At 42.6% G+C, this 19,133-nt stretch overlaps 1 protein-coding gene and 1 long non-coding RNA gene across 2 annotated transcripts; both read left to right on the forward strand.

The window, feature by feature from the left end:
• The first annotated feature begins 249 nt into the window (after positions 1-249).
• On the forward strand, positions 250-3,394 carry FZD10 (frizzled class receptor 10). Its single transcript, XM_051769140.1, has one exon. It carries the CDS (start codon positions 1,330-1,332, stop codon positions 3,085-3,087), a length of 1,758 nt encoding a protein of 585 aa, XP_051625100.1. The 5' UTR covers positions 250-1,329; the 3' UTR covers positions 3,088-3,394.
• Positions 3,395-16,661: 13,267 nt separating this feature from the next.
• LOC127461381 (uncharacterized) lies at positions 16,662-18,601 on the forward strand. The gene is made up of 3 exons (XR_007900052.1): positions 16,662-16,795; positions 17,113-17,234; positions 18,519-18,601. It is a non-coding gene; the product is annotated as an uncharacterized LOC127461381 (long non-coding RNA).
• The last annotated feature ends 532 nt before the right edge of the window (positions 18,602-19,133 follow it).

A 19,133-nucleotide genomic window follows, 5' to 3' on the forward strand; every position in this document is an offset into this window, starting at 1 on the left:
CAACCCTGCCTGTCCTGTTCATTTAGGAATTCGAGACAAAGCACGACATTTGAAAACAGCTGAGATTCCAGGCTGAAAGCAACCATATTTTATGACCCTGGCAGCGGAGAGTTTATAGCACTCGTCATAAAATGCATCCTCCTACCCACATCCTCTCTGCTAAAGCTTTGCCCCCCCTCCAATAAAGGCAGTCAAGGAGGCACCACCTTCAACCCTCTTATTAGGAGACACGAAGTCTGAAGCCTTCGCTCTCCCTGGCTTCCTACCTGAGCGAGGGAGGGCAGGCTGACGCCTTCTACAGAAAAAATCTTGTTAAACTTTCAAGGGAGGGCAACGGGAGGTAAAGGAGAAAGGAAGGAAAAGACAGAAGGAGAGAGAAACAAATGGGGCTTTTTCTAATCTGTGCCGATCAAGGAGAACCTGTAGGGGTCCTTAAGGAGGTTTCAAGGCGTTCCGAGTGATTGGAAAGTAATCACCGTGTCAGCTTCACCTTTCTCATGCAAAGTGGATGTCGTATGCGAGGCGGATCCTGCACAGGTCTTTCTTTTTTTTTTTTTTTCCCTTGGTGCCTTTTTTTTTTTTACTTTATTTTATCCCTGGACTCAGCCGCCCCCCAAAAGCCCCAGCTGCTCCGGCCCCGGGAGTTCCTGCCAGGCGGGAGGAGCGGAGCCGGCACAGACAACACGCACACGCCAAGCCCAGCTCGGCAAAGCGCAGCCGAGCCGACCTATTGCAAACCCGGACCAGAGGGCGGCGAGGAGGGAGTGGGGGGGATTTTTCAGGCCCCCCTCTTCAATGGCTTAGATATTTCCTCCTCCTCCTTTATTCTGCACTCGGATAAACCAATCCCCACCTCTCGGCGCGAAAGTGCGGAGCCGTGACCTGTTTTAGGGAAAGGAAAAAAAAATCCCTGGAGAGACCCGCTGCACCAAAAAGCCTCCCGGGACACGTGCGAGTGGAAGCGGTGATCGATCGGATCTGATCTGCCCGGACCCAAAACTATCCCGGCATCGCTCTGCCGGGAAGGAGGAAGAGCAGGAGGAGGAGGAAGGGTGGTCGGGAAGACGCGTCGCGAAAGTGGAAGCCCGGGGAAAAGAAAGTTGCCGGGCTGCCCGCAGTAAGTTCCGCGCATCCGTGGGCTGGGGGGACCGTCCCTTCTTCCCCCGCTCCCCGCGGGGCCCGGGCGATGCTGCCCCGCACGGCCGCCCCCCGCCCCGCGCCCTCGCCCGGCTCGGGGGCGATGCTGTGCCGGGCAGGGGCCGGGAGGCCGCTGCAGTGACCCCCGAGCAGCCCCCAGCGCCGCGCTCGGGCCCCACGGGAGCCGCCGCGATGGGGCCGGCGGCCGGGAACGCCGGCAGGACCGTCCTGCTGCTCTGCTGCCTCAGCCGCTTCTGCGCCGGCATCAGCTCCATGGACATCGACCGCCCCGGCGACGGGAGGTGCCAGCCCATAGAGATCCCCATGTGCAAGGATATCGGGTACAACATGACGAGGATGCCGAACCTGATGGGGCACGAAAACCAGAGGGAAGCTGCCATCCAGCTGCACGAGTTTGCCCCCTTGGTGGAGTACGGCTGCCACAGCCATCTGAAATTTTTCCTCTGCTCCCTCTACGCCCCGATGTGCACGGAGCAGGTTTCTACCCCGATCCCAGCCTGCAGGGTGATGTGCGAGCAGGCGAGGCTGAAGTGCTCCCCTATTATGGAGCAGTTCAATTTTAAGTGGCCGGACTCCTTGGACTGCAGCAAACTGCCCAACAAGAACGACCCCAATTACCTGTGCATGGAAGCCCCCAACAACGGGTCCGATGAGCCACCCAGAGGGTCCAGCATGCTGCCACCCATGTTTCGTCCCCAGCGGCCCAGCAGTGGCCACGATCTGCAGCAGCACAAGGACAGCCTCAGCAGAACCTCCTGTGAAAATCCCGGCAAGTTCCACCATGTGGAAAAGAGCGCTTCCTGCGCGCCGCTCTGCACTCCAGGGGTTGATGTTTACTGGAGCAGGGATGACAAACAGTTCGCTGTCATTTGGATTGCCATCTGGTCCATTCTGTGCTTCTTCTCCAGCGCTTTCACTGTACTCACTTTTCTGATAGATCCTCAGCGTTTCAAGTACCCCGAGAGGCCCATTATCTTCCTCTCCATGTGCTACTGTGTCTACTCGGTGGGGTACATCATTCGCCTCTTTTCAGGTGCTGAAAGCATCGCCTGTGACAGGGACAGCGGCCAGCTCTATGTCATCCAGGAAGGGCTGGAGAGCACGGGCTGCACCATTGTCTTCCTGGTTCTGTATTACTTTGGTATGGCGAGTTCCTTGTGGTGGGTGATCTTGACTTTAACCTGGTTTCTAGCAGCTGGGAAAAAGTGGGGGCACGAAGCAATCGAAGCAAACAGTAGCTACTTTCATTTGGCAGCGTGGGCCATCCCGGCCGTGAAGACCATAATGATCCTAGTTATGAGAAGGGTGGCTGGAGACGAGCTGACAGGGCTGTGCTATGTTGGCAGCATGGATGTGAATGCCTTGACGGGGTTTGTACTCATTCCTTTGGCTTGTTACCTAATCATTGGCACTTCTTTTATTCTTTCTGGCTTTGTGGCCCTCTTTCATATCAGGAGGGTGATGAAAACAGGTGGAGAAAACACCGACAAGCTGGAGAAACTTATGGTCAGGATTGGTGTCTTCTCAGTCTTGTATACAGTGCCTGCAACCTGTGTGATAGCTTGCTATTTTTATGAAAGGCTGAATATGGATTATTGGAAAATTGTGGCCACTCAACAGAAATGCAAGATGAACAATCAGACTAAAAATTTAGACTGCATGATGAATAACTCTATCCCAGCAGTAGAAATCTTTATGGTCAAAATTTTTATGTTATTAGTTGTGGGCATTACTAGTGGCATGTGGATCTGGACTTCCAAGACTCTTCAATCCTGGCAAAATGTTTGTAGTCGGAGATTAAAGAAGAGAAGTAGGAGAAAACCTGCGAGTGTCATTACGAGTAGTGGAATCTACAAAAAACCTCAACATCCACAGAAAACTCACCTTGCAAAATACGAATCGACGTTACAACCACCCACCTGTGTGTGAGCAGGTTTTAGAGAAGACTGTATCTCACCTTACAGACTTACACACGTCCACAGTAGCAGTCAGAAATTAAAAAAAAATAATTAATGGTGCTTATTTTGTCAGAGCAGTTTGATATCTCAAGGCACAAAAAGTGTATACCATGCTGAATTCAGGACCTGGTGAAAAACTGAAGGTAAATGTACTTACGGAAAGGTTTTCAGTGAAAGAAATATTGTGAATTAAAACAGTCTGTTCTGTTACTAATTTTTAGTTAAGTATTGCACCCAGCCCTCAGATTAAAAAAAAAAAAAAAGGAACTTAAAAAAAACCCAACATAAAAGCAAAACCAAACACAACAACAAACAATTAACTTTCCCGTGTAGCTGAGCTGGATTTCCTACAGGTTTCTGAGTAACAAGGTAGAGCCAAGATTTGTGGAGCAACGATTTGGTTTTAAAAGTGCCCAAGCAAGCATTGTCTCTTCAGGGACTCGAAGGTCCCAAGGAGGCCTATCCTCAGTAAGGATTCTATCCAGGAAAGCAACTTCCGTGCTAACTTTAAAGTCCTTTACAACTCAGCCTAGTGGGTTTGGAGTGCCTAAAAATAGGTTCAATCTATAATGCTCACCAATATTCTTTCACCAAAAGAGAAACTTCCTGCACCAGACACAAACTTTGTGAATAAGAATAATGTGCAATACATTTTTTTTTTTCTTACCGTGACATGAAAAGAGAAACAAGTATTTTGCTGTACATAAAGACAACAAAAGAAATCTCTTAACAAAAGAACTAAGAGGTCTAGTCCTCAGAAACCCTTTAGTGTTACATTTTGTGGCTTTTTAATGGAAATCAAGCCAATGTTATACACGTTTGGACTGATTTGTGCAAAAAAAAAGGGGGGGATCAATTCAAAGAGACCCAAAGGGCTTATTGACTCTTTCTATTGTTAAACAAATTCTCACTATGAATAGATCAAGAAGCACTAGATTCTGCAAAGGGAAGCTTTGTATAGAGTGATGCTCTTTACTGTGCTGGGGGTGCACAGTTTTGTGCTGTATATATTTGTAATATACAATTATTTTTCATGCTCCACTATTTTATTAAAAATAAAATATGTTCTTTAGTTTGATAATTTTGTGTGTTCTAAACTTTCTCTGATGTGCTTTGCGGTTAATAAACTTTTTTTCCCCTCCATTATTTGATAAAAGCACACTTCGAATATAATGGTTGTTGTTATACTTGCCTGCAAGTATAAGCAGAGAGAACAGTCGTTTACTCGAAATTGCAAGTTGGAATTAAATAAACGGATTTTGAAGTTGCATCTTTCTGTGAGCCTCTACAGCTGAGAAAACAGAATGGGAAGAAGCTTTAGAGATGTAAAAAGCTGCAGTGATGTAGAGTAGTACCATGTTTACAAAGCACCGAGATTACAACAATGATCCTTGGTTAACACCCCTTTAAAATTTGCATAGGGTATGTTCAGCATGTTAAAGATAGCTGGCTCACTTCACACAGCTTGAATACAATTCAGCCTCTACCCTTCGGGGAATTTTTTCCCCCCCTCCTTCCAACACTACTGAAAGTATCACTCCTGTTTGTGAAAAGACTCAGGGAAGATCGGGAAATACAGGATTTGAACACCACTTTAGGAAAGTTATCTGATAAGGTTAAAATTGTAAATACATTTTCAAGAAGTTTTTAGTGGAGCGTGATTCTGTGTGAACCTGAGGTTGTCCCTGCAGGTGACTGCCCGGGCTGTGTGCTCACCTGGGGAGACAGGAATAGAACTTCACTTTCTCACAGTGGCTCTTCTAGAAAACCCTTGGTCAGGTTTTTGATCAGAAGAGAGGTCTTAGTGGACTTGGGGAGAGTGAGGATCCCTGTGACAGTCATCTCGTGGCTGGGAACTCTACAACAAAAGGTTCTGCATTAGTGGTCTCTTTTTTTCAACTTGTCTGTGTAGTGTGACAGATAATTTTTTTGCCTTCTTGTACTCTTTTTAAGTATTTCCGGCAATGACTAGAAACTTGAATGACAAAAATGATATTGGAAGTATTACTGATCAACTTGACTTAAAATGCACATATGCAAAGCAGCTTTCAATCTAAAATTTATCTTTTGGGGGAAGAGAAAACATATTTTTGCCACAGTTTAATACACAACTTTTAGGTGCCCTGGAAGTTAATCCTGTCAGAGGACACCCTGCTGGAGCCAAAGTAGGACATTGCCCTAAACAAATCCACTTCTGAAGCTACTGAATTAATGCCTGGGCATCTGTGTATGTTCTGAGGAAGATCACTTGCATTAGATCCTAAGAAATACACTGTTTTAAAATAACCTGTGTGTTGCAAATTGCTACAGGAACCCTTCAAATATGTGTTTTGTGGTGCGTGTCACCTTGCCAGGACCGTGTCTGCCTCACATGAATTTAATCTCCCATGTAAAGGTTAGTGCTGGTTTTAATAGTGACAGGTTTGCTCAGAGAATGGTTTCAGGCTTCACTTTAAAATATATCAGTCACTGAACTAAACATCTTGCTGTTTTTGTAGCCTATAAAAAATTATTTGCTTTCATTGCTGATGGTGAATTCTTACAGCCTGCCACTGGGATCCTGGAGGAGGGAAAACTGCACAAGGATGTTCAGCAGTGGCTGAATTCCTGCTGCCTTCCTGAGTTTAATCAGTTGTCAGCTGAGGCCCTTCATTGTCACCAGAGCAGAACTGCAAGTTCCATGAAAATGCCAAATATGAAAGCTTGGCTCGATTCATCATGTTACAAATAGATTCTTGCTAAGCTGTAAGCTAAATATTCAGGTTTTATTTCATGTTTGCAGTTATTCAGGGGTTATTATTTGAAGGGGGTTTACTGGTAAGCAAATGAGATTCTTCAGGTGTATAATGGTGGTAATTTCTTTCCATCAGGACTAGTACACTGTAAATGCAGCTGAGTGTAATGGTTGTCATTAAGGACCTCTTAAGAACTAGTTATTTCAGAAATTGTACTTCTCACTGTCCCATAACTCCTAACAGTTTAATATTGAAGTTGCTATTTAAGGAATTGGAAGCTCATGACTGTTAATGGAAAATTATATACTTACTTTCACAACATTTCATTAATTTAATATAGCATTATTAATAATTAACAAAGAATTTATTCTTGTCTTAGAAGGCTGCTATTAGTTAAATGATAATAAAACAAAAAATTAAGACAATATCTCAAAAATATTCTTTACTGAAACTTCTTTAGTTTTCACAGTGATTTTAAATCTTAGTGAAATCGTGTCGGTATTTTTATTCGTTGAATTTTATAGGATGTTTCTTCAGGTGCTCTCAAGGCATTTATTAGATAAAAATTCTAAAAGAAATGCATTCTGTTAGTGTTTACATACACTGGAAAACAAGAATCAGATGTTTGCCACAGGCCTGTGTACAGGTGCCCTGTTCTCTCCTGTGTGAGCAGTACATTACTCTCAAGGGGTAGAAATTGTCCCAAACTGTGTTGTCGTGTCTCAGCATTCAGGGGGAGATTTGTATCTTAGGGCCAGGTAGAAGAAAGGTAGAAAGTTCCTTTTTCTGGGAAGGGCAACTTGGTAGAATAGTTTTCTTTACTGAAGAGAGATTAATGAGGTAGGAGTGTGAGATCAGCAGGGAAAAATGGGATTCAGCTAAAAAAACCCCACAAAATTCTAATTACAATGGTAAAAGTCTTGTTTCTCTGTGAAATACTGATGCTTCTTATCAACAGAAATATAATTAAACTCAGTAGTTTCAGGGTTTAGTTTGAGATGTGACATGTTAGCACACTTTGAACAGTACAGTGCAAGCACCATGGTTGAAAGGATGTGAGGAGCTCAGTCAAGGAATGTTCAGATCTCTTATCAGATTTTTCCCAAAGAAGCATTTCATATGTATGTTATTATACAGCCATTATTCACATGTGGCTGTCATCCCGTGGCTTCAAACTCTATGAACAGCCCAGTAACAAGAGTGTCTGTAACACACACCCTTCTTATTCTAACACTTAAAATCCATGGCTTCAAGGGGATAGTTCTGTAATGATGGGATATTATGTGCTCAGGTGGTCGTTTGATGACAGGTGGTCTCCAACAACAGATGGCCTCAAAGGATGAACTTCAGTGCATTTTAGTTTAAAAACATTTACACATTTCTTAAAAAAGAAAAAAAAAAAGAAATTTTTGAAATGTTATCCTTGTGTAATGTCCTTAAGTATTTTAGACAGAGTAGCTAAGTTATTAACAGTGACAGAAGATAAATCAGGGCATCCTTTAAAAGGTGGGTGATGGTGATTATGTGGTCTTGGAGCTTGCTTTGATCAGAAGTGACAGGCCTGTAAGGTCTGTGCCACTCAATCCCCCCTGAAGGGAGATCAGCACCTGTTTGCACTTTGAGGCTCCTCTACCTCCCACTGCCTTCCAGCACTATTTCATCTTTTTTAACACACTTGATGTTGATTAGCTTTAAGCAAAGTCATTATTCATTTACAAAACACTCCTTGATGGAGCTTACTCAAAACTGTATTTCAGTAGCAGTGTTTGTGCTGTTACAGTTAAGGTTGTATCAACATCCCCATTACAAAAGCTTTGTTTTCAGTGAGCCACAAGTTCAAATCAGCTGAGGTGCTCATATTAACCCTATTTCATTTTTTTTTTTGGTCCAAACAATAGTAGATATTGCCCATGAGTCTGTTCAGCTTCAGCTTTCTGTATCTTTTTATGTTTATCCAGAAGAGAACATGATCAGGTTCGTGAAACGAAGATGACCTGGTTTGGTAGGTCTAATTTTAGCTCAATAAATACAGTTCCAAATAGCTTTAAGTTTTACTTATGAAATGTAATGGATATTTCTGGAAAACAGCACAAACAAGGCTTTGACTTCACCAAGGGCCGTAGGACAAGTCACAGAAATGAGTGCCCATAATTATTTCATGTTGTATTTGCAGGAGTTTGGTGCAGACTTGCCCGTCCAGATGCAAACACACAGCATCAGTATCTCATTAGTTAATTCCAGTGTGTCTGAGAACAGATGTGGTTCGTGCCTGCCTGGTTTGGGAGCCCAATTCTGCTTTTCCTGTAGTAGCAAAGTTAAAGCTTTGGGGAGCTGTACATCAAAGGCAGGACCCAGGGATCATTGTGTACATTTGTAAGGCATTGTTTAAAGAGGAATTCCTTCGATTTGTTGTCACTAATTTCTTCCTTCTATTCTTCAAGATCTCCTCATAGATCTGCTCCATTGAAGTCAATGGGCGTCCAACTAATTTCAGGGTATGCTTTGAATCAAACTTCCTATCTCAGGGAAAGCATGTGCTACAGGAAAAGTCATTATTTTGACTCTTTTTTTCCCACATCAGAGCATTTTTTAAATGTCCTGATGTAACATAAATTCATGATACAGGAAAAAAAATATCAGCGAATGAAAATATCTCAATTATATTTCTAAAACCTGCTGCTGTGTTAAAGTGAACAAAGCACAGTATGTTGCAAAACGAAGTGTCATTTCAAAATGAAATTCAAAAATACTGGATGTTGATAACGTTGGAATGGAGATTTATTTTTGTTTGGTTGGGGTTTTTTAAGTACACTTCGAGAACTACGCTTGTATTTATTGCAGAACGCTCAGCAGCAATAAATCTGCATTTCCTGCTGGCGAGACAGCTCGTCAAAAATCCTTCAGCCAATTCCCATTTTTTGCTCGTGACTCTGCCTTTTCCGAGGGGCTCAGACCTCCAGCGGCCGGAGGAGCTAACGATGAGCAGCAACATTTTGAGCGGAGCCCGCAACCTGCCCCTGGTTTCCTCCTTTCTTCCCTGATCAGCACCTCTGCTCCCCTTCCCCTCTCTTCCACTGCTCATCAGTCTTTCATCATCTGCATGTGACTGGCTCCTCTTACCCTCCTCTCAAGTGATCCCATCCTTTCAGTCTCTAATCTGCCCACACACAGCTTTCTGTGGTACTGGCCGGGTACCTGTGACTGCTTTGAGCTTTTTTTTTTTTTTTTTTCTGTTCCACATAAACGAAAAAGATATTTCAAAACTTGTGTTTTATCTTTTCTTTTTGGATAAAAACCCTGGTAAGAAACGGGAGGTTCAAAGTTCCGAGCTACCAAAGGTGCTGATGAACACAGGAGACTGTCAAGAAGAGACTGCCAGTTCTGAGCAGGTGCCTTCAACTTAAAAATACTCCTTTGTTGAAGGCAAGCATTGTTTGGTTCTGTCTTATATGTTTGTTATTTTATATTTCTTTTATCTGAGGCTAATGCCTGGCTGTGTGAAATAATAAACAGGAAAGGGAGAAAGAGCATTTGATCAATTGATAAAACAGGGGGGAAAAAAAGCCCCCACCTTTCCCTCAAAAGCTTTTAGCCTGAGGAGAGGTTTGTATGCCTCAAAGATTGCAAGTTTTTTCCCAGTTATACCCAGCTGGTCTAATAGAAACATTCTACCTGCCCTCAGCCTGTCTTTCTCATATCCTGAGTTGCTCCCAGCTACAGCAATGCTGCACTGACAACTACACTACAAATAGCAGTGATGAGACTCCTTTTGACCTTTGTGGTTCAATAAACAAATTTTTAAACTGGACTATGATCACTACAGTAACTTGATAACATTTGGATCATGGTATTGAAATCTGGACCTGTGATATTCTTTCAGTTACACCATTTTTCTTCTTTTTAAGATTTTAATGAATCTGGTCAAAATACTTTTATTTTATATCGTCAGCATTTTGTTTTGTAAATGGATTTTTAATGGCCAGATTTCTATTGAGGTTTTGTACTTTTAGTTCCTGTAGGTGTTGAGGCTTTTTTTAATTGTGTCATCTTTTTTCTTTTTTAAATTACATAAAAGAACAATTCTTGTTCTTTAGGATCCTGATTTTAGTAATGAGATATGACAGTTTCCTTAGACATCTCATACTTTTGCAACAACCTCAATGCAGCCTTTTAGTTTCTTCAATAAGCCTTTCTTGTTTGACATAAGACATGGAAGTAACATTTTCATAAGTTATTCACTGTCAATTAGTAGAGAATAAAAACCAAGCTACATATCTACATAGGATTTTTATGCTAAATTAACTTGATCAATTTGAAACCAGATAAAAAAAGCTATTTAATTAAGTTGAAGCTGTTCCCACTGAAGGCATGGTGATAACTATAAAGGTAATTTTAAAGACAGGGTACTGGACCAAGTAAATCTGAATTGTGGCATTTGGAACATCAAGTCTCACTTTAGATTGGTTTTGGCTTGCAAACCTCTTTAGGTGTTTTTAGTAATTTCCCTGTTAGAAATTTTTGCAGTTGAATTGAGGCACAATATGAGGCCCATAAGCAGAGGGGGACAGCACCATTCTCCTGTATCTTCATGACAATTTAAGGCCAGAGCTGCTGCCCATTTATGGAACAGCACTTCTGCTGAGTTTGGGCTTTCATTCCCAAACTCAGCTCCCAGATCCTCTCAGCTTTATCCCTTTTTTATGGTGGTGCTAAAGTTACTTGGCGCACGAGTGGCTGTTACAAACACTGCCATGGTTAAGAAAGGACAGCCAGAACCTTTTCCTACAACTTTAAATTAACTCCAGTCAGGAGATTTCGGGGGCTTATCCAAAACTTAGCTTGCTCTTTCCCCTGTCCTCTCTCATAGCTTTATATAAAGATATTCAGAGCAGAGCTCTGCATCCCAGGTGGCATGGAACAGACAGCAGATATATTTTGTTAATTCTAGTCCTGTCATAACCAAAGAATCATCCAGAAAACATAGTAAGGAAGGGTGAGCCTGTGTTTCAGCTGACTTCCATCTTAGCTAGTCTGGAGCACTTGAGGTGCTTGAAATCTTCACTGAATCACATTTCCAAACTTTTGAAGTGTTCTGGCTGGCACTTGTAACACCATCCACAGACAGTGCCAACTCTACTGCTACCCAGCATTTGGGAAGTGTCTTACCAGGAAGCAGCTGTAGGATTTTAGGGTAGGATGTAGTATTTTAGGGGAGGATATAGTATTTTAGGGGAGGATTTTTTCCCCTTTGTTTTGGTCTCGGTGCTGAGATAGGAACAGAAAGAGTGGACCAAATTTTATGTTTCTTTTCACACTCTGTAATAGCTCTTCAAGGACCTCCTCTGCATATCTAACAAGGAGAACTTGTGTGAAAGAGGCTTCTGAATCTCGAGTGCTGTAGGGTTGTCTTTGATAGCAAATTTCACAAGAAAGTAAACACTCCCTGAGTGTGTCTGTGTGGAGTGAGTGGGAACTTTGCAAATTGTGAGCTCCTCCAGAAAAGAGGAGGGAAAGAAAACTGAGCATAGGTAGTAAGTAGGCTAAAGATACTGAAAACAGAACCGTAGGAGGAGAGGAAGGAGAAAACTGTCTAAAGGGAGTTGTCATAGTGTAAGTCCTGAAGGTAGAGATACACAAACTCAACTCCTTGTTTTTGGCACGTTAATGTAATCTGATTCCCAGGAGCTTTGGTTTCTGCTGTACTGCTCTGACCCACTACTCTCCTCACAGGTACTGAAAGACATTCACAGATTTGATTCCGTGCCTCCCTGGGCGTTGTGCACAAATGTATCCATATTTACAGTGGAATCTGATTATCTAATTTTATGCACAGTCTCCTACACAATTAGAAGAGTATTAAAGGGTTACAGCTTTTGATAAAGTGAAGCTACCAGTGTAAGGTTTTTACAACAAATTATAACACAGTGGTAAGAGAAGTTTAGAAGAACAATGGAATTCAGAACTCCAGCCATTACTGGTTTTGTTAATTAACTTATCTGGGGCAACAGGTTCTTCTGCATGTTTCTTTGAAAATTCCACCCTTGGAGCCCACGTAGTTTGGACTGTGAAGGGATGTATTACACAGCTCTTTGATCAGATTTGAACATTTCTCAAAGCCCTTCCTTTGCAGGATACGATAAAACCATATCTAAGGCAGAAGATGGCTCGTCCTTTACTCCTTTTTTTAACATCCCAATTTGGCTTCATAAAGACTGCTGGTGGTTAGTGACCTCTGAACAAGGCACTTAATGAACCAGATTCTACATTTATTAAGTGCTACAGGAGACACCAATGAGACTGGGGGATTGCCACGTTTAAAGAATAAAGTGGAGAAGAGCCCAGGGCTGGGCTGGGTCCCGCTGGTTGTTTATCTGAGCCTTTGATAACCAGAAGCCGCCCTCTCCTGTGTGGGCACAGATTGGAAATATGATGAAATGGAACAATGGTGAGGGTTGTGTTCCCCTCCCCAGGCTGCTGTCATCCCCAGGGTTTCAGGCATGACACATAACACCATGAAGAATCACAGCTAGAGTGAATACTCGGTGGATCATATACCCTCTGATAAAAAACCAGATTTAATTTATCTATAAATATTATGTGTTTCATAGAAAATGAAAATTCTTAAAGTAATAATTCAGCAGTTATTTTGAGAACTCAAGCTGCTCTTTCTGTTTTACAAATTCTGCACTCCAGCCTCCACCTGCTGAAACTTCCACGTCTCTGGAGCCCAGAAAGCACACTGATGATTTTCTTTTTAACTTGAGAATAACAAGGCTGACAAAGTCTTAGTGACCCTTTAGTGAAACTTGTGCAATGTTGTGCCGTGGCTTTGCACTTCCAGCTCTGCACTGTGACTGCACAGGTTGCCTGTCCCACCACCCAGGAGCACAGCTCAGATCCCGTGATTTCCCATCCTTGGTGAAGCCACAGTCCACAGTCCATGGAAGAATTCCTTTCCCACATTGTAGGGAACCAGAACTGTATTTTCCCGTTTACCACTCACAGTAGCAGTGAAGATTTTAAATATCAACACTGACAGTGACAGTTTTTGCTTTTGCCTACGTTTTTTTACTGAAGTAATTTTGAGGTAGAAGCTATTTCAGTTTGGCAACCCCCGTTAATGTCCCTCTCCTGCCAGTAATCTCCATTTGACTGCGTGTTCCCACCTTCTTGTGTTAATGGTGACTGGTCAGCCAGGCATTTAAAGCATCAAAGAGCTGCTGTTTGAAATGCAACCTTAAGCAAACTATCCATGTCTACAGCAGAACCCAGAATGCAGGAGACCGATGTCCTGGTTCCTTGTTTGATGTGTTTAACACAACACGCATATCTACAACTTGGCATTTAAAAACATCAACAAAAAACAAACAAGCGAGTTGCATTTACATAACAAAAAGTTCCTTGGCCTTGCAGGGAGGTGCCTTTGAAATGTGCGATTGTTTCTGTCACTGATGGGAGGGGATAGTCTGCAGCTCAGACTCTTGTTTCATACGCACGCCAAAAGGCAAAGTTTCAGTAAATGAGACCTGTTCCTTCCACATGCATTTAGAAAACCAAACCAAACCACAGCCGAAACTGCAGGGGCTCTACCGTTATCTGTTTTCCCTAAAGTGGTCTTTTTGAAGCACAAGTGCCAGCTTTGCAACCGATTTTAACAAGTACAGAATCTGCTTGTGACTGATGGAGAAGTGTAGAATTCACAATAGTTTCAGTAATAACCCTGGGTCACTGCAATGAGTGATGCATGGCTTGTTTTTTCCATTTTATCTCTTCAAAACCATACACTACTCAAATAGTTGTATTCTGTGTGTAGTTTAGTAAATGTAAATGACAAAATATCCTTTTCTGTCATCACAATCTGGCAATACATAAAATTCTCACCATGCAAATATTGAGTACATTGGTATTTCAAGCCCATAAATCGTATCTGAAAACAGATTTAATCTTGTAGATTTGTACTTCAAATCCATAAGCTCACTATGTAGTGAGACTTTTTCTTTTCCTTTTTTTTTTTACAAAGAAGGTGTCTCTGAATTATCTCCTTTTCATTCAGATCATTTGCAGAAGCAGTTTCTGAAAACAACAGAAACAAACAGCAAAACAAATTCCCATGCTAATGAGAGCTGCCCATGTTAGGAAAGGAATGGTTGGTTTCCATTTGTTTTCTGAGTTCCCTGGGATGAGTGACACATGATTAATGTGTTACTGGTATATCTCAAACCTCTGATGAAAAATAAATCTGGTACAGTAAAAGTGACAGTAGAGCAATCCCTTCAAATATATCATGGCACTGTATAGTGCAGAACATACCAAGCTGGACCCTTGAGTAAGGCCCAGAACCATGAAGCAGTGAGTAAAATAAATGATCTGAGTCTGTTCTCTTAGATCTTTATACGGCTGCAGTTAGTGTAATATCTGATCACCTCAAACTATAACGTTTGTTAACACAAATACTGGCACCAAAACTGTGTCTGCCTGTTACAGACAGTGAACCAAAAGGCACCAGAGCGCAGAGGGATCATTCCCAGCTGGTGAGGCACCAACATGGTGGAGGGAGGCTCAGCTGAGCCTCACCCGGGGCTGGAGGGCAAATCACCCCCAGGCAGCTGAGCTGGGAGCCGCAGTTTTTGGGTACATCGCCAAGAACATCTTCCATGGGCAGGAAGCAGTGGTTCCCACAGGTGCTTTGGGAGCCCAGCGGGAGCTGTGTCACTGTCTTTCAGGAACAACTGGAGCTGACTGATGATATCTGGCCGGTTCCAGAAGATTCCTGAAGCCGTGAGACTTGTCTCTCGTGGGGCGAGTTGATGTCTTGGCAGGGCTCCAGTATCCTCCTGGGTTCCTGTGGGGAATGAGGAACAAGCTCTTTTTGTATGAGGGCAAGACTGATACCTTGCCTCTGTGCTGGCTCTTTCATCTTCATAATTTTGCTGAGAGCTAAACCTTGAATTACCAGTCTAAAACGTAGGAGTAAAGCTAAGGCAGAGCAAGAGAAGGGATATGGCTTTGGAAGGGGAGGTTGAATGGTGGAAGCTTGGAAAAGGTTGGAGCTTGGGATAGTGAAGATATGTGAATGCCTGGTGACTTACTGAATTCTCATGTTTTATAAAATTAAACATGTCCCTGGGTGACTAAAAGGTTATTTTCATATTTTATAATCATTCATAAAATTGTGTCTACGAGAGGTTTGTGAGCAATCAAAATTTCATGTCACGGGTATCCTGGGCAATAAAGATAACATAGTTCTGTCTGTGACAATATGATTGCAATTACTGCACTACATCCCCAGTTTAGCACTTCATGGAGTAATTACTGCACCTCAGCTTTAGATGTTACAGTACAACTTTTTTTTATCAATCATTTATTCTGCTAGTGTATAGTTACTCTGTATCAAGAGAATCTGCATTACAGTCACACCTTTTTGCTGGAGAAGTTTGATTCATCTGCCAAAATCTAACATTTTCCATAGATTTTCTAAGAAATCTCCCTCAGGAATTAAAGGCTATGCTCTGCCCAGCTCCTAAAAATCAGAAAACTATAAAAGAGATTTGAGGTAGCTGATACCATGAGCACAGTAAATCATTGTTGTAAAGAAAATAATAAATTATAAGACAACTTTCCAATTTTTATTCTAGCTCTTGTTTCCCATATAGGAATCTTTAAAACATGTTGAAAGGGAGGTGACCACAGTTTATTTTATTGCAGTGCCTGTAAAAATGCTGTGTGTTATTTGAGGTTTTCCTAAAAAACTAAGTTCTTTTTGTTCAAATCCTCAGTGATTGGTCACTGAGCTTTGGGAGTGCCTGTGCCAACCAGAAACAGGGCTGATGCAATTACTGGAAAAGCATGTTTCCCTGTCAGTTAGGAATTTTGTCAGTGAGAAAAAGGAAAGGAAAAGGGCCCATGTTTCTATTTTTCCTTTAAACTGCTCCACCTCTTAATTAGGCCACACACCCCCAGTGAGCATAGTATGGACAAGAAAGACTGGCCTCAGTGAGCTCAATAACTGCAAAAACCAGGATGTCTGTCATGCTTTGGCTTCAGCAGATGAACAACATTCATGGACACAGGAAGTGTAGAACACCTCGAGAAAGCTCAAACCAAATTTAGGAGGAATTAGTAAGTCAAAGGGCCTTATCTCTAGGGATTTACCAGTTATTACTGTGGTTGGAATTGCACAAGGGTAGGAGGAGAACGGTGCCCCTTTCCACCCATCAGCCTCCACTCATGGCAGCCTGGTGCTAAAGGAATGTCAGGCATGAGGGGTAATTAAAACCATTGTAATAACTGTGCAGGATGTGTCACCCTTGCCTGCAGCTTCACCACCATCCCAATTCACACCCTGCCCCTTTCTTTTTGCTCCACCCAAGCTTTGGTTTCCTTCACCCACTCATGACTTTTGTGCTGTCTTTCCAGCCTCCCACTTCATGTTGCCTTTCCTCTGGAATAATTTCTGACTGGTCTGTTCATCCTTGCAGTGCTGGATACATAATGGCTCAATTCATGAAGTTACCAAACACCAATTAAATCAGGTTCAGCTGTAATCAATATTCTGCTCTATCAACAATGACCATGCACAGGTGGGATAAAAGGCAGGCCACAAGTACATCCTACAAGATGAGCAAACCCAAAAGAAATGGGCATGTTTTTAACGAGGGAACGTGGGTCCAGCTGCTCTGTGTCCTGTGCTCAGTTCATGCTGATGTTGTTACAGAGGGCAGGAGGGATGTGGCTGGTTTGTGACATCAGATGTGACTTGAAGCCACTGAAATCAATTCCTGTGGCACCACCATTTGCTCAGTGACACTCCACTCCTCTGCCTTACTAACAAATGACCAGGTTAAAAACCCCAGAGCGCCACAGAAGACACGAGGCTGGATTTCTAGGAACTCAGATGCCAAAGGGGCCTCTGGTGAGGCTTTAAGAGAGCAATTCCACCTTCAGGTGAGCCACATTACTGATCAGAAACCAGTGAAGGGTTGTGCTTGGGACACCCAGTTTTTGAGATGATGTGCATCAGCTGGAGCAAATCAAGGCCAATCAGCTCTTGTCAAAGCTTCACTCAGTAATGGACCATGCAGAATATTTACACATTTTCGAGTTGGCAGGACAGATTCCCTTCTTTCTTACAGCAGTATCACTGGGAAGTAATCCCATCAGCTTCAACAAGGCTTATGGATGTCCTCTGATAGCTGAGAGTGGCCCTGCAAAGCACTCTCATGAACTATGTGTGTGCCTTTCCTCGGAACTGCTTTTCCCAGGGAGATGCTGTTATAAGCTGGAAGTGTTTTCCATCATGAGGCTCCAAAGCTGAAGAAGAGGTAAAATGAAACAAGCTCAGTGAGTGAACAGCAGAGATCACAGATCAGGAGGGAAGCTCGAGGTAGGTGTTTCACCTGGTGTTTTAAGTCATGAGTGTTTGATTCACAGCTATCCCCAATGGGTTTGAAAAGCTGCTTGAGCTCTGCTTCGTTTCATGTTTATGTTTTACAAACACCACGGTGTGTGGATTCTCACGAGGTAACTGTACCAGACAAAAGGATGCTTTCCATTTTGATGTGTCTTTTGAGTACTTGTTTTTTTTCCTCAGGGGTAATCAAAACCCACTGAAAAACACATTATTTGGTTATTATTACTTTTAAATTTGGGCTGTACTGCCTATTTTAAACCCACGAGTATTCATTTTTTTTTTGTCTTGCTGATTTGGGTGGGTTTTTTAGCTCTTACAAAAGACATTCCCTTCCTATCCAAACTAGAATCTCATCACATTTCTCTGCAGTTTGCCTAAAAGCTCTGGTCCTTTCTTTTTTCTGAAAACAGAATGGAGTGCAAACACTGTCATCCTCAGGGTGTACAATGTGAACTGGATTTTTTACTTTCTTTTTGCATCTTTCTAAACCCTCTTTTCTACGATTATCTGAAGCACTGGAGGTTGGCCACAGCTTGAGGGTGGATTTGGCAAGTGGTATTAAACTCTTACACATGCCTGGCTGATGAGTCTTGCTCCCACACCCAGACTTAGGCTGATTGCCTGATTTGGGGTCAGGAAAGAAGGAATTTTCTCTCTGGTCGGACTGGCAGAGATTATTGGGGTTTTTAATTATTTTCCCTCCTCTATGTTCAACCCACTCTTGCTGGAGTCGTTTAACAAACATTTGTTCTCAGCAGAGGCACAGATCATTGGTAATACTCTTTACCTTTTCTATCCCCTTTCAAATGGTAATTATTGTGTCCCTCAGGCTTTTACTTGAGGCCTAAATTTCTCTGTGTGAGGGTGGGAAGTGCCTGTGAAATATAGGGAGTAGCAGTTTTGTGGACCCTTCTGGAGGAGCATCTATTGCAAGGTTGTCTCTGCCCCTGGACTTGAGGATTCCACACTTTTCTAGTGACTTTCTCCTGTGGGAAAGAACTGTTGGAGACAAATACTGGAATGAGACTAAACAATTGATCTGATTCTCTTTGGATTAAAAAGAGGCATTTTGCAGCTATGTTGGTTTTAAACTCAGATGCTGTAGAATTTAACAGGGTGCAGGTTCTGAGTCACTGCTGAGTTTTGTCCTGCAGCAGAAACCTTCAGAAGCTCATCCTTTCTGCTGCCTGTAAACGTGGCAATATCTGCTCCTGCAGTCATTCCCAAGTGGGAATGACTAATTCTGTGACACAACAGACTCAACAGGTGACTCAGCTACAGGAACCTCTGGGCCCTCAGTCCTTTGATCTCCTGGGTGGATTGCAGTGAAAGTCCAGGACACCAGCAGCAAGGCTGTCCTGCCACAGAAATGCAAGTTCAACTACAAGATTGCCCAATTCCACATGCAGGCAGGTAATTCAGTTGGTAATTGCCCCAATTACGAATTCAGATGCGAGTTTCTGTAGGTGCAGGAAGAATGTTTATATTTCTTTTCTTTGAAAATGCTGAACTCTGGGTACAACCCCCACAGACACCCCAAGAGCTGCTGAGACCTTGGCACATGTTCTGCCTTCCACGAGAGGGTTTTTTTATTCTGCTTCTGCAATTTTATAGATCGTTTCCCACACATAATTATGTGCTTCAAAGTGAGTTTTCTGGATCTCCAAGAATGAACATTGACCTCGTTCTAGGGAATATAACTTAGGTTTTTCTATTCCCTTTCTGTACGACATAAATTCCTTTTGGGCTTTGATGGATTAAGAGAGTGATGCCTCTTCTTTTCATCATTCTTAATAATGAATAATAAAAATTCTCAACATCCTCTGTGTTCTAAGAAGCTGAGCACTTCACCAAAGTATTTGTTAAACAAGA

The sequence above is a fragment of the Manacus candei genome, unplaced genomic scaffold (assembly GCF_025592945.1).
Source record: "Manacus candei isolate 608988 ecotype Guabito, Panama unplaced genomic scaffold, ASM2559294v1 h1tg000103l, whole genome shotgun sequence".
In the NCBI taxonomy this organism is placed as follows: Eukaryota; Metazoa; Chordata; class Aves; order Passeriformes; family Pipridae; genus Manacus; species Manacus candei.